At 37.1% G+C, this 16,742-nt stretch overlaps 1 protein-coding gene across 1 annotated transcript in view; it reads left to right on the top strand.

The window, feature by feature from the left end:
* The window catches only part of LOC148088290 (multivesicular body subunit 12B-like), a 39,198-nt gene that overhangs the window by 16,877 nt on the left and 5,579 nt on the right, over window positions 1-16,742 (top strand). The window contains exon 6 of the mRNA XM_087779214.1: window positions 1,441-1,502. Coding sequence (XP_087635340.1) covers window positions 1,441-1,502 — 62 coding nt within the window. The remainder of the gene's footprint in view (window positions 1-1,440; window positions 1,503-16,742) is intronic.

Genomic DNA, 16,742 nt, shown 5'->3' with positions numbered 1-16,742 from the left:
CTGTTAACTGATATGCAACCAATGAATGACTTAATGGAGAAACGTTTTTCTTATTAATCAATCTATTGGTATACTAAAATGATTTAAATTTAAAACATGAAAAAATAAAAAATGAATCACTTGTTTTAGTTAAGATTAAAGTAGATTAATTTGATCAATTAATTACAGAAGATTAATCTTCTTTTATTCTCTTGACAGCCCTAATTCTCACCACCTTTCCCTTCATTGTTTATCTTCAAATGTCTCAGTTACGCCAAAGATGAGCATCTCTCTTTCAGCAATGGAACCAACCTTTGCAAGGTAAAGGAAGTCTGTGTTGAATACGGCAATCGTTGCAGCGAGATTGATGCCAACCTTTTAAAAATTCACCGTTGGCCTAGATTTAACATGGCCAAATGCTAATGTAAATGAGGATGAGAAAAGTCGACCCTTTCATTGCAAATAAATCTGAGTAGCAGGCTTCAGCTCATAAATACCACTGCCTGTCAGAGGTCTTGTTTTATTGCTTTTGATGGAAATTATTGCATTTATTTGTCTCATCCTGCGAGATAAGGCTCCGGGAAGCCGCAACTCATGGCTGCCTGCACCCCTTAAAACACGCCGTGAATCCTTTTAATAATTTAAGAGTTGGTCTAATTGATGTTATCCATAAACACAAGAAGTGCAGAACATTGATAAACAAGCAGAGCACACCTCATTATTTGCAACTTCACAGCTGCTCACTTCCAAAGTCTGTCTGGAACAGCCGGCACTTATTCTGCTGATACCTGGTGTTTAAATAAAAAACTTCTCCGACGTCTCATGTCCTCTAATCATTGACGCTCTCTTTTTAACGAGAACTATTTCTCACTTCTATTAGAACATCTTTTGTTTCATACCGTCATGCCCCACCGTCACAGCTTGACATATATGTTCGTCTTCCACGGCAGCACTTTCTTATTCGGCTTTTTTTTATTTATTTTCTTTTTCTTCTGTGCGCGTCTCTCGCTGTGGATTTATCGATCCACGGGGGTGAGTCACAGGGTGTAATTCTTGATAGCTTGATTGATGAGGATTTCATTCTTATATGCTTTGTTAACTTCAACCGCTCACAAAGTGCATTCACTGCTGTTTTCTGTAATACAAGACTATAAAACGGTAGAAAGCGGTCCTTCCTTGAATAATGGAATCCCACAGTTCCCCTAGAATTAACAGGATTCTCCTCTAAAGCCCTTTTAAAGGTCTGCTGGAGCCCCGGGGCAGCCGATGAACGCTCTAACTCCCACCATATTTACTTCTGACTTCTTTGCCCTGGCATTGAGATATGAAAGTCTTATCTCCAAGAGTTCATGCTTAATAGAAAACAGTTGCTGGAGGATGCTTTAGGAATAGTAACTTTGGATCAACATCAGGCCATGATATGCACATTGAGAGATTCTTTCTTCTGCTCTCTCTCTCCAGCAGGTGGACCCCCGGCAGGCCCGACTACAAGACGCAGAACAGTGGCAGCCTCACTCTATCAGGTAGACCGGGACAAAGTTATTGGTCAATTTTTTGATAGTGTTTTAGTTGGAAATATTTATTTCAATTTTGATGTTTAGAGTGAAGTTTTTTTTTAGACATACTCACTGAGATAAAAATCACAGGGAAGGAACTAGATAATGTCAAATAGAAGAAATATGTAGAGAAATATTTCTGTGAAACCGGAACAAAGGTAAAGTAACAAAAAGCCTCAAATAAGGTCACAAAACTGTAAATCGCAGAAAAGTTATTCTGGTTTTGATGCATTTTTTATGAGAAGTTAATTTTGGGGCATTTTGAGACAAAAAAATCTAATTTCCTGTAAGATTTCTTTGTGTTCACATGGTTCACAGGTAACCAAACTGAACTCTGGTTTTGCTGCAATTTTTTTCTCTATATTTAGAGATGTTCATTTTGGGAAAATTTTAAACTTTCAACACCATACTTGCAAGATTTTTTTTAACATGTTAACCCTGGTATTTTCCTTGGGTCAAGGTGACCCGATGGCCCAAAAATAAATGTGTTTCAGGTATCCCTTGTGATGCCTTTGGGTCGGGGTAAACGACTTTCACCGCTGCATATCTATTTGTGGGAGCCAGGGAGGTCATTCATCCTGACCCAAAGGCATCACAAGGGATACCTGAAACACATTTGTTTCCAGGCCACCGAGTCACCTTGAACCTGAGATAACACAGGGGTTAAACATGGTGATTGTGGAATAAATAGACGTTTTTAAGCACAGTAAGTGTGTCTGTACATAGTGGGCCTGATAGAGGAAAAGTGGTTTTATAAATTGAAGCAATTTCAATAAGCAGTACCACTCGTATGCAGCAGGGGCCCTGAGGAGGTCTGTGTTCAAAGTGTTTCTGAATACAATAGTGTTATTTGCTATGATATGTATATCACTCTGATTGTAATCTTATTTTTATTCGCCTCATATTTTATTGTTAATAATCAGCTATTGGGGAAGTCTTCGTGTTAAAAAATGTTTATTTTCTGAAACCTGAACTGTAAACTATCAAAGGACTTTGCTAGAAGCATATTAGTATGTAGCATCCACATTTATGTTACATACATTTCCTTTTTGTGTTTAACTAACAGAGTTTCTTACGCTGCTCAACCCTCCTTGTGATGTTTCCTAAACCTGAACTCAAATTGGTTTGCTAATTGGAGCTACTATATAATGAAAAATTATGCTATTTGGTAACCCTTCAGTGATATTAATAGTCTCAATTAACAAAGACAAATTGATTTAAAATAATCCCCAATGTGCTTTATCTGCTCTACATTAAGCACAGTAGCATAATTCCTTCATTTGGATTATATTCTAAGCACTTCATTTCATTGTAATAAAATACAAATCTGTAAATAAAATCTATTATAATGTTACAAATACAAAAATCAAATAATAATTAAAAAAAAAATTACATTAATTGTATTTGTACTAATAAGCGTAAAACATTCATATATGTTATCTCTCATACAATAGATTTGTAAGGAATTTATTTATTATAGGAAATCAATAACCCATGTTTTATTTCAGGGTCAGGGTGACCCAAAGGCCCCAAAACAACATGTGTTTTTGGTATCCCTTGTGATGCCTCTGGGTCGGGGGGGGACAACCTTCACCACTGCATATATATTTCTGGCAGCCAGGGAGGTCGTTCATCTTGACCCACAAACACATTTGTTTTACGGCCACCGGGTCACCTTGACCCTGAGGCAACATAAGGGTTGAATATGGAAATTTTGACTTTTGAATAATAGACCTTTTTAAGCACAGTAAGTGTGTCTATACACACATACATATGCAGTGGTGAAGGTCGTCTACCACGACCTAGAGGCATCACAAGGGATACCTCTAGCAAATTTCTTTTCGGGCCTTCGACCCTGAGATAAAAAGGTTAAATAATGTGACTCAACATAAACATATATGTATATATAAATCATGCAGCTATAATCTATAATAAAATGTGCTACTTCTGTAAAAAAAAAAAAAAAAAAATGTATTAAATCAGATCATTTTAAATTATGTTTATAAAAACATTATTTTAACTTTAATTTGTAAAACAAAAACGATACAGGGCTCAAATGAAAACACAACCAACAAAACGCTTAAACAAGAGTCATAAGTAACAATGTGCTGGACTTCCACTGCAAAATGATCAACCGTTTTCCGTGATCCATCTCAAACGTCTGGATGTTCTGCTCTGCACTGAGCTCTCCTTATCATTGTAAACGCGACTTCCCAAAGGATCCGACTCTGGAGAACGTTTACCAGCTGTCAAAGATGATCCATCACGTGGCGCGCTTACATATGTAGCGAGCACGCACCAGACCAATTCACCACTCTGTTGTCAAGGAGAAATAAAACTATATTGCACGACTAAAACAGATGAAAGGCTAATTCGTTAGGAGCCGAGCTGAGCTCTGACAGTCTCGGAGTCGGAGGTGCAGCCTTTCCTTTTTTTATCCAGCTGGAGAGAGACACCATGTGGCGAGGATTCCTCCTGCCGCACCGGGAGCGCCATTGCTGTGAAAGGATAAGAGATTTAAAATGTTTTTTTTTAGGGAATAAAAAGTTGTATTGTTGATAGTATATTTTCCAGTGATAAGTGTGGATAAAATGGGCCTTTTTTTGTGTGTAATACTTACTTGTACTGTAGCAATCCTCATTTATAAATGGAATAATATATAGTTCCTGTTGGACTAGGGCAAGAATCTGGTGATACGATACGTATCACGATACATGTGTGGCGATATACTGTAATACTGTAGCAACAATATAATATTTCTTTTAAAGATTTTAACTGTACAAATGCCATCATAGCATGGTAAACATGCAATGCTATTTCATGCTTAACATCACTACAACAATTATTCTTGCTTTTACAACAAAGAAATGAACAAATACCTTCTCTAATCGAAAGTAAAAGTGCTGAAAATATTAACAAAATATATATAAATAATGAATCGCCTCATATTTAATGGTTAATAATCAACTGAAATAGCTAATAATTAACTAAAAGCTTTTGAAATGACTTTGCTAGTAGCATATTAGCATTTATCATCACGTTTCTGCACAATGAAGTACGATAACAGTCTCGAACAACCTGGAGCTACATGCAAAATCAAGTATCTGTCAGTGTTTAATTTTTTTAAACTTTTTATTACAGATCACATGACTCTTATCGACGCTGCACTTTCTTGCTTTGTTTTTAAGCCAAAATGAGTCAGAAAATCAGCTTTTAAAGCTGCTGGTGTATCCTTTCTTTTTCAGTCATCGCTGCCATTTTGTCGTTTTTTTGGCACGGAAGGACATGACGAATGTTGCCAACTAGTGGTCGGAGGTTTATTGCAGCACAAAAATTATTAAACACTGTTAATTTAGGTTAATATTGTGAAAATTAAACATCAAATGATTTTCTTTGATACACAAAATATTGAAATACAAACCATAAAATAACTAAGTTAAAATAAAATGTAATTTCAGTTTTTATTTCTCTGAATACCGGTACAGTGTAAAAAAATATATATATATTTTCTTACACCCAGTGTTAACTCCAGACAGCCATGATTGTTTCTTGTCTTTTCCTTGTCTGCCTCATAATGCAAGCCTCCTTCATTAACAAGGTGATCGCCTCCAGACCAAGTGTGAGGTCGCAGCCAACAGCCTATTTGTGTTAATTGTAAGCGTCGTGTGTGTGTGTGTGTGTGTGCATGTGTGTGTGGGAGGAGGGTTCTTCTCGTGTGTGTGTGTGGGCTGACAGCTGGCCAGGTTCGAGTTGGTCTAAAACCATGTGCGCTCTGTCAGGGTTGTACAGGCGCCTTCTTTAGGATTGATGAATTGCCTGCTTTCTTGATTAAACCCTCCGTCACTTCCCAACAAAACAAAAAAAAAAGAAAAACAACGCACACTCCGACACACACAAAAGGAGCAAGTTGAAGGGGAGGAGAGGTAACATGTCTGTGAAATCTGTCATCTGCAGTCACATCATGTACAGATGAGACGTGCCGGCACTTTGACATTTATTACCAGAATATTAAAAACTAATTCACGTTTATTTTTTCAGCCCCTCTTTCGCTTGACAGTTCAGGCTCATTTGAAAAGTTATCAAGTCTTTTTTTTTCTACCGAGCGGCGGCGCCAGCCTCTTGCTTCTCTTTGATCCACGCCAGGTTTCTTTTGTGCCAATTAGGGCTGTTTTTCATACTTCCATGCAAATGCAGGCCAGTTTGAAAATAACTAGAAATGCACTCAGAGAGAGCATACATCCGCCAAGCAGCTCATTTCCACTTGTCCTATAGTATTGCTGTAAAGAGATTAAAAAGAAATGGAGTGATCAATTAATTTTAATCTGTAATTAATTGATCAAATTAATCTCGTTTTTAATCGCATCTTAATGTTGCTTGAAAAAAGCCCTCAACTCTCTAATTGGAATTCCTGACTGTGGCAGATGAAAATATTAATATATATATTTAAAGTTTTTTTAAAAGGAAATGTTTGTTTACAGACTTGAATTATGTACATCAGGTATAAACAACCGTTTGTGTATCGCGGACCAATTTAATTTGTTTACTAGTTCACTCGTTTACAGGTTTATTTTTTAAATAAGAGTAAACCTGACGAATCAAAAGTTACAGGCTAATGTAACTTTAGAGAAAAACTTAACTTAAAAACTTTACTTTTTTCGTTGTGGCCCGGAAACAAATGACTCGAGGACCCCTACCTGTCCCTGCAACCTTCGTTTTCCACCAGCAAGGTTGAATATTGCTTTGTTCCTTTGTCTAAATAATTGAAAATAAAAATGAAACATAACAATAAAAGAAAGTGATGTAATTTAATTTAATTTAATTTAATTGATCCACCAGACCCATTATTGTTCACAAAAAAAATGATTTGACAAAAAGTTGCAAACAGAAACAGTAAAGTTAGAGATGTTAAAATCGATTCAGACTATAAAAAATTAAATTAAATCAAGTATAATGAGTTTTATTTAATTAGTTATTGGCATAATTTGACCCTAAAAATTGGAGATCATTATTTTTGAGGATTTTTGTCTGCAATGAGCTCAATAGTTGCAGAACTTTCTTGCATTCAAGTGATGTGAAGAAATTCCCTGGATTTCATTCTGTCAAATTGTCCTGAACACAGCACGGTACCACGGTGTCAAATCCTTCAATAGATAACTGGATCCAGATGTCACAATCTTAATCCTCTGTTCATTGTCCCACCATCAATATCCCCTTTTAAAATCCCTTTCAAACTTTTCCAAGTGATTATGCTTTTGCAGACAAATAAAAACACGTAGCAGGATCAATATGCTTTTAACAAGGCATTTTTGAAGACATGTGACATGAATCAAAAATTGTTCTCGATACTGGCCATGATCTGGCGTCATTTAGAGAGCAATTATTTCCAAATCCATTAGAAGGAACTTCAATTAACGGACATCAGACAGATCTTGAGAGCGAGGGGGGGTAAGAGGCTGGAAATGAAGTTGGGTTTGCAAAATATCTTGTCAGCATGACAGTGATTTTTGATTCACAGGAAACAATATTGGAATTTTTTATTAAACTATGTGCATCTGCTTTTAATTCGCTGCGAATAATTGGGGGAGAAGCAACGGAGCTTTCCAATTAAAGCCGTCCTTTTATGCTGCTTAATAATACCCTCATAATATTATAGCTTAAGAAATGACAGGTGAGTCGGTGTATGAATAAAACATAAAGCCCTGTAATAAGAGACAGGGAAGGGGAGAAGAAAAAAAAAAGCGAGACAGTTGTTGGGGGGCTTTTAAATGCTCGACATCATTTGCATATATTAATCTCCCCTTTTCAGCCTTATCAAGTATCCCAGTGTATTTGAAGTTAAAATAGTCATGACAGGCAGGGGTAGACTTCTTCCACGGATTTATTACTTGTGTAATTCTGGATCTTTAATAAGCCAATATGACTGATCCTCTGAGTTCTGTGGAATTCTGTTAATTGTTCCAGATGGTGCGAACTGATTATGCAGAATGACTTTCTTTCTCCTCTTTTTTTTTCACCCCCAAACTACACCATTTCTTGATTGACTAACATGGTGAAAAAAGATTATTTTTGGCGCCGCACTTTCATTAAGAGGGTTCTCATCAGGTTTCAAACAAAAGTTCCATCTTATCTCTCCGTGTAGTTTCAGGGCTGAGAGAGAGAGAGGGAAGATCGTCCGAGTCTTATCTCGCCCCGCGACGGATCTGAAGAGCTCCAGCAACGTCTGAGTTATATTTTAGAATAACACAATTCTTTAGTCTGAGGGATTAAAAAACAGGGCCTCTGGTTAGTGAAGCAGGAGTTATTATTAGTGTGTGCAGTTTCTCCTCACGCAGAGATTGATGAAATCACTAAGTAGCGGGGCTGGTCCTCCACGTGCAGCTCCGGCTCCGTCCACAACTCACCAACATTCTGTTTTGCATCAGCTAAACTGAGCTGAATGAATCATTTATGGAAGTGTTATGGGGGAGGTACGGCAGATTTACTGCCGGGCTTTTAGTTTAGATGGAATGGGATTTCTATGAAAGCGATCTTGATGTCTGAAGTAATGCCAAAGCCTACATCAAGACATGAAAGGAAGACTCTTAAAATCCACGTTTTCCCTCCTAATTCCTCCGGTCAGCAAAAGGCAGATGTAGCACTTAGCGTGATACAAAGTGAGCGCATTGTTACTTCATTTTATTGTTTAATCAAAGCAAATATTTCCACCAATTATTTCAAATATTCTTATTGTGGTTTAATCAAACTATATTATTTAGATATTAAATATCATACCAACGTTGTACTATTATGAAATCAATATTGATGATTTTTTTCAATAATAATAACATTTATTTGTATTGCACTTTACATTTGGTCATTACATCTTTAAGTGCTACAGTTTTAAAACATGATAAAACATTAACAACATTACACTATTAAAAGTTATATGCTTTTCTAAAAAGGTAGGTTTTAGCTAAGATATAACCTAAAGGTATTTAATTCTAATTCTATTTTGTATCTCAATTTCAATAGTATTTTCAAACAGGCAACATCACATTCCCCCAGTTTTAATCATAACACTGGATTTCTGTGCATCATACATTTTAAAATCATACTGGCGTTTATTTGGATTTTTAAACGTGCTTTAACTCTCTTTCCGTTATTTAATTACATGTAATTATACAGTGCTATTTCAATACCTCACAGAATCTGTCTTGTTTAATATTATATAAAAGCTTGGTTTGAATCTTAATGTTGTGTTCTGTTTTAAATACATTCAGATTTCTGTTCATTTAATCCTGGTATTATGTGTTATGCACTTTGTGACTACTAGCAGTCTGGTAGTGTTAAACAAAAAATATTGAATTGTATGTATATATATTTCTTTTGATTTTATGAAGCAGAAATCTACCATGAAACAATTATTATTTCATGCAATCATTGTTTTTATTCATAATGAATATATTACCATAACAATATTAATGCACATTTTTAGAACCTTCAATGATTTTAATAAAGATAGTTAGTGATACAGCCTGTTTATTTAGGATTATGTTTTAACGTATAACACCTTTTTATTCTTTCATATTTGGATGTTTAATTGTCATTTATTTAAGAAATCTTGACGTTCTTCAGAAGAAAAGGTTAGATGTATCTTTAATTTTTTCACCTTTTAACTAAAAGAAGAAATTCCAGATATGTTTTTAATGTCCCGAATATTTCTCTATTCTTCTTTATTGCTTAAATAATGATGGTTAATTATCTAATGAATGCAACTACATCATTAGTTGAATAGGTTGCTGAAAATGTTTATATTTTTATTCATAGTTTTCTCTTAAAATAGTGTAATTTAATACTATTTTCAACTGAACTTTTCAGTCTGATTTATCCCATTGCATGAATAAACACAAACCAATTAAGAGTAACCAAATTGAAAATGCGACTGCAGGTTTCTGAAGCATTAAATATCGGGATATAAATCCTGTGGCAGCTCTTGGGAGGGAGCTGAATTAAACCCAAAGGCCTCCAGGCATTTGAGACCTTCATTAGAGACAGAAAGAGTCTTTAAATGTATCAAGCACACTGGACTCTAGAGTCTCATCCCTCATTGCATTCTATCCATCCCTGAGATAGAAGCAGAGCTCCATTAGTTTCTGTGTCCAGACATGGACGGCCTCAATGGATGGGCCTGTCACGGCTCTCTCATTTGCCCCACGTACAGCAGGCTTTGTTATCACACATCTAATTAGAACTTGATAAAAAATATTTCACAAAAATCCAGTCATTAAATATAGTTTAAGGAGATTTATGGTCAAATGTGCCTTAAAGATCTTTTAATGGCTCTGCTGACTTGTTAAGTTTGTAATTAATGATCTTATAATACATAGTGTGGTGTGATTTAGCAAGCACAATGAGATTCTGGGAACCAAGTCGTTTTGTAAAAGGGCATCTGTGGCTCGCAGAAGTTATATTAAATAGTTGTGCTCAAGGAGATTTGCCGAGAGACACGGAGTCTGCTGCGAAAAAGCTCAAAATAAAACCAGCTTCTTTCGCCTGAGATGAGGCCAAGGCTGCCATTCTATCGCGGTTTGGAAAATATCTGTTTATTTTGCAGCGCGGATACATCCAACAGCCCGGCTTGGTTAACACTGCGGTACAACTCACTTCTATGTCCTGTAAATACAAACTCTTGTTTCTGCTGTAGTCATGCTTCAAGACAGAACAATCTAATGGATATGTTGTATGTATTCTGATCCGAACCTAAAACTATCTATTTTTTATAGTGATGCTAAATGGAGTGTAAGAGTGACACCATTATGACATGTTTCAAACTTTAATCCAGGTGTTTTAGCTCATCACTGTAAAGTTGAGGTTTTTAGTTTCAGCACCTTCTCTCAAAAATGATTCCTTTAATGGTGAGAAAACAATAATATAATCAAGTATATATTGTACTTAAACATTTAATTCTGTTATTAAGTCATGGTTTTCACAGTCAATCAAAGCGATATAGAGTAATATTTATTAATAGACGTTGTGACATGTTTAAACCGGGTCTTCATCATAAACCGTTTTCTCATATTACTGTTGAGGCTTGGATTGTTGCTGTGCACTATGGTAATAGTTGCATGAGGTGTGTTGCCAGCTAACTTTTAACTGGATTTATTAATGTATCTTTTTACTCTGTTTTATTTTTATATTTAATATGTCATTTAATTATGTAAACCTGTCTAAAATCTTGGCGAGAGGTTATAAGAGCCGAGACCATTGCGAGAATGGAGACTTCCAGGAAACCTCGATGTTTAACCAATCACAGCAGAGTGGGTGTGGTTATGGTAAACAAGATTTCATCTCCAGAAAAAACAAGTGTTTTTAAGTGCATTTTCTAATGTAAATATTTAAATGAAAGATAGTTTTGTACAAACAGACACATACTGATGAGTACAATAGAGGTCCAAGATCTATTTAAGACAAACTTAAATCAACGCATTAGTTGCCCTTTAATGTACTTTAATGTTTGTTTTATATGTCAAGCAGAGACTCATTGTCTGAAACATAAAAATATTAGTAAAAAAAAGACTAGATCAGGTCAAGAGACCCCCAAGAAAATTCAAATACTTCCAATTTAGATTAAAAAATAAATATTACATAAAACATAAGAAATATGTCCATAATTGCAGCTCATTTTCTGAATTGTAAAGGGGCACAAATGGGGGAAGAATACCCCCCCCATGAGAATAACAATAGGTCGAATTTTAATTAAACCATATTTAATACATATTCAATAAGTAATAATCACATTATGTCATCATATTTCAATTTAAGGCCCATAGTCCACTTCAATTAACTTCGATAGATATTTTTTGGTTGTTTTGTTTCAAAATGTATTTTGTATATATTGTATTTATTATTTAAGTAATTTCTAGTTTTTCTTATCTTTAGACTCTTACCAAAGCAAACCCAAGTACTGTACATTACACGGCTGGATTTTCCGCGAGTACTTTTATAAAACCGTTGAAATACGTTATTCCAATGACAGTGGTGCTTCATTAAGAGAGTGATAATGTGCTTATGAGCATAATTAAAGACAAATGGCACCACAGCACTGGCGAATTGCTTCCTGGGAATGATAAATAGTGGGATGTCCAGGTTAGAAGCTGCCAGAAAGGACTCTCTGGCTGTCATCCCTCCTGCTTCTGCCCTGGCACCGTTCATTACTCACCGTGTGAGATGCCACTTTACATTGCTCGGTGCTGTGAGCATTGAAAACTTAATAAAGCCCTCCCGAACCCTCGCAAAGTCCGTCTGCTTCGCCCACGGTCCGGAGGGGGAGCAGCTCAGCGCCACAGTTTAGGCACCGAAGCAACATGGAAATCATCACCTGCAGCTGCGCTGATCAAAATGGATCACGCGTCAGACGCCACTTCAAGGGGAACCCGGGCCACGTGACCCCTTCTCCGACATTGTTTCTTGTTAGGATTTCGGGGCCTCACCACATCCCTCGCATCATTACGGGTTAGTTTGCCCACAGAACCGCTAATTAAGAGGGGATTTGTGTAATTGTGCCTTCTGCTGCGTCCCATCCGGCACATGCAATTTACTGTCAGCCCTCTGCCAGCTTTTACACTTGTCCAGAACGGCGCACACCATTTATACACACATTCTGCAGCACATTTACCAGCAGCCACAGCTGGGTATTCATGCCAGTGCCATGGCACTGTCTTAAAAACACCGTGCTGCTGATTAAGCTCTGATTGGCCATTTAATTTGGGGACATTTCTCAATGAATAGCCAGCGAAGCCGAACTTCCACTGCAAGCGTCGCTTTATAGATGAAAGAATCAAGGTTAGCATCGCATGACCCTTCGCTTCTCCCGATTCAAAACATAAAACTATATATATTTTTTCTATTTTCAAAGTTGTCACAACACCTCCTCAGAGTGTGTCGTGGCCAACTCACCATAGGTGTTTCTGGCTCTGCCTACTTTCCTGAAGATTGATGGAGCGGCGCCCGACTGGGACTGCCTCTTGGCTCCTGTCCTACTACCAGATTTTAAGGACCGCTTGTCACAGATGGAAAAAGTAAGTGGGTCACTCCACATAAGTTTTCCATCTTGGATCCCCGCGGTAACTAAAGCTGTTGCCGTTTTAAAAAGCTTGATGACATTGCAGTTGTTCACGCTGGATGAACACAGAGACTCATTTGTTCATGTTTTTGCTGTTATTTAATTAAAAAAAAGCTTTTGTTTATTCCGAGGAGCAAAATTAGATCACAGTCCCACAATAAACTACTTTATTTAATTTATTTCATGGACCCTCATTATTATGTGTATATTTAAGACGTTTGGTGTTCAATTTTTCATCTTCCAAAAAGCACTTACCGTGTTTTTCAGACCATAAGTTGCCATTAAAGACCTTGAAACTTTTCAAAAATCGACAATCTACCTTGAAATCAAGAGCACCTAAAAATATATTCTGGTTGAACTTGACCTCAAACTAGTTATATTTGGTAAACAGAGTTTATAAATCAGTCAAAATGTTGGTAAACTATGAAGCTGCACTTCAAGTCTAGAATTCCTTGCAAAGCACGGATGGTATGTGTGGTATAACTCAGCGAGGCACTGTTGGATTACTTCTTGTGGTACTGAGGTATAACTCTGCGAGGCACTGTGGTATTACTCCTTGAGGCGCGGTGGTATTACTCCGCAAGGCGGCCTTAGTATTACTCCGCAAGGCTCCATAGTATACTCCACCAGGCACCGAGCTATGACTGCACGAGGTGGCATAGTATACTTTGTGAAGCACCCTGACATTACTCCACGATACACAGTAGTTTACGCTGTGATGTGCCGTGGTGTTATTTTCGCTAAGCGCCTTGTAATCCTCCTCCAGGCGCCATGGTATGACCCTGCTAGGCACCAGTAGCGAACTTCGCGAGGCGCAGTGGTATACTCATATGGGAATTGTGGTATTACTCAGCCAGACATCATTGTATGACTTTGCGAGGTAGCCTAGTATTATGTCAGGGATTTTCTCCCGGACAATCGGAATGACAACAGAGTCAGAATCCAGATTTTACCACCAGCAAGAAGTGGAGGCACTTCTTACAGCTAGTCCCAAACCACTGTTGTACTCCGCTTCTTTCTGCCTTTTTATTCGGAAGCTCATAGCATGACACACTTAAATACAAACGGTTTGTTCATTTGTTGCTGGACGCAGCAAGCAAAAAGCGTTTTTCAGTATGAGTCAGTGAGCGTGGCATAATAGCCTGCATGGGAAGACCAGCTCGCATATCTGGTGGTCACTGCATCTTAATGCACAAATTGTCATTTCTTGAGAAAAAAAACTCTAACTAGACACATTTCTTCCAGCTTATTGTGAACCGGAGCAAGCATGACTACATCTTTATTGTGATAAGACTATAAAAGCAACATCAATTCTTTAACATATTAGTCCTTGAAGTGCCGTTGTATACTTTGCAAAGGGATGTGGCAGTTGCATTCTGCACGAAGCATCGTGGTGTTACTTTGCGAGGCGTCATGGTACGACCCCACGAGGCATGGAGTATACTCTCCGAAGCGCCATGGTATTACTGTGCAAGGAGCTTTGGTATACATCTTAAGGTGCTCCGATTTTTTACACAAGGTGTCGTTTAATACCTCACGCCGGTGGTGGTTTTACCTTGGTATTACCTTGCAAGGAGCACCATGGTATTACCTTGCAAGGAGCACCATGGTATTACCTTGGTATTACCTTGCAAGGAGCACCATGGTATTACCTTGGTATTACCTTGCAAGGAGCGCCATGGTATTACCTTGGTATTACCTTGCAAGGAGCGCCATGGTATTACCTTGATATTACCTTGCAAGGAGAACCATGGTATTACCTTGGTATTACCTTGGAAGGAGCGCCATGGTATTAAACCACAAAGCCCCACCATGTTTCATGTACGTTATAATCTGGTTTGCCTTCTAGTCCGACTAATAAAGTACTCTCTATATGATTGAATCTATAGTGTGTTACAAATAAAGTTTCACTACAATTCAGTTCATTCTTTGGGGCTTAAAAGGGTGGAAGAATCAGGCAGAGATGAAACTAAAAGAATGGGCTTCACAGAGCCGTAGTCATTAAAAGAATCTGAAAATAGCAACCCGCTATCATCTGTTCTCATAGCACGGGTCAGGAGCTTTGACACCTCCAAAATTCCTCCTGTCAGGGGTAGGGGGCCATTTGTATTCTCTCTCATTAGGCAATTTGACTAATGACCTGCCGTGGCTGCGCAGCCACTGAGGGACCCGAAGCCTGGTGCCCTTTCTCTCGCAGCAGCCTGAACACACTCTCTCTATTGGAATGGCACAGATGGCATGCCCGGGCGACAAAATAAACTACAATATGTCTCCGAGATGCTGTCAGGCCTGGGCACTATTTCTCATGTCACTGTGAGGCTGAGGGCTGTGAGTGGGCAAAGGGGGGGTCCTCCTTCAGCTCTCTGTTCATCGACTCACCATTATCCACTGAGGTGACAAGAGAGCGGGGGTCTGCAACCAGAATATCTTTTCTATCTGCTTAAAAAAAAAAAAAACATCTCAAAATTAAGACCCACAGTGACAGGAAAGGTGTCGTGGTGTTTGTGTCACAGAGGGAGAGCAACATCATTTTGTTAGAATATTTCAGTTTTATTGGACACACAAGCGGCTTATTATACGTCGAATCAATGTCACGCAACCCAGATAATAACGTACGTGTGTTTGAGAGAGCAATAAATAGCAGCAGGGGCATCAACTGTCACATGATGGAAACTTTCTGGAGTTTATATAAACATAATCTAATCCAAAAAAAAATCAGTCTCAATTTTTTAATAATTTATGATCGATGACTTTTTAATAAACATACAGTTAAAAAGCAACTATTTCCTACTTTTATTTAGAAATTAATATTGAGTTATTAGTTCCTCAAGCATCAGTGCTTTTAAAACTAGCTCTTACACATTGATCGATCATTTCACGTTTCAAAGTTTACTTAAAACATTCGATCAGGATCAGAAACACTATCAACAGTGTACAAATAAAATATATTTCCTTATTACAATGTATTTACTCACAAAAATATCTGTTAATCCAGAAAAAACAAACATTTGCTATGAGAACAAATATAAACTAAAAAAAACAAAAAAAAAACATTCATTTATATTGTTTGAAAATTGCTTTTAGCATTGTGTGAGTTTTTGTCAAACTTATTTCAATGTAGGATGTCAAGTGGGCTTTTAATATGCGGAAAATAAATACGATCTTCATCCTTTTAAATGGACATTAGAGTCTTATTAGCTTTATATTTTAGCTTGAGTCATTTATCAACGTCTTCATGGCTCAGTACGCTTTAAATGCAGTTTATTGAAGACCATATCTGGCATTGTAGTATAAAATAAAACATTTTCATTGTGTTGGGTGGCTTCTGTCTTATAATATGTTAATGGTTACTTTGATATACTGTAGTAAAAGTAATCATTTTCCATTATAAGATTTTTTTTTGTTAAATATTATTTCATGGTTGTGACAAACCAAGTGACATTTTTATATAGCAAACATTATTTTTATGCTTTAGGTATAAAAGAAAAGTGGGTTGGGTGGAGAGATTTAACAATTTTAAAAGAGTTACTGAAATGTCTATTAGAAAGAATAATGTGTCGCAAAAAAATGGGCAAAATACATAGTCACAAATATATGTTATTCCTTAGTTGTTCTCCAATTTTTTTAACTTACAAGGGTAAAAATAAAACATAAATTAATAATGTGAACATATTTCTACCCTGCACCTCCTCCTCCATCACCCACCCATTGGGGTGGAAATGTATATTGTTGGCTACTGAGGTTGATACGCATATTTGACAGTAGTATATGCATGAAGCCGAGAAAAAAAACAAGTATATTCCGATACAAAATCCGGAGCACCATATTTGGTGAAAGTCCAGCCTCTGTGTTTTGTGCAGCCCTTTGGCAGCTCCTGATGGTGGCAACCAAAAAATAAATTTAATTTGTATTGCTATTAATATTATATTTTGACATCAAAATGAAAACATTTCCATTATCCGTCTCAAAAGATATGAACCTACTTTAACAAACTTGCAATACCTCTTATTTTGCGCTTTAAATGCATACACTTTAAATTGTAATGCTTCATTCGTGTATAAGAGCCTCACGTCCATCCGTGTGGATTATTTGCGACGTCTCCTCCT

The sequence above is a fragment of the Callionymus lyra genome, chromosome 1, assembly GCF_982586985.1.
Source record: "Callionymus lyra chromosome 1, fCalLyr1.hap1.1, whole genome shotgun sequence".
NCBI classification, from domain to species: Eukaryota; Metazoa; Chordata; class Actinopteri; order Syngnathiformes; family Callionymidae; genus Callionymus; species Callionymus lyra.
Note: the sequence above shows the minus strand (reverse complement) of the source record. Positions and strands in the feature narration are given on the sequence as shown.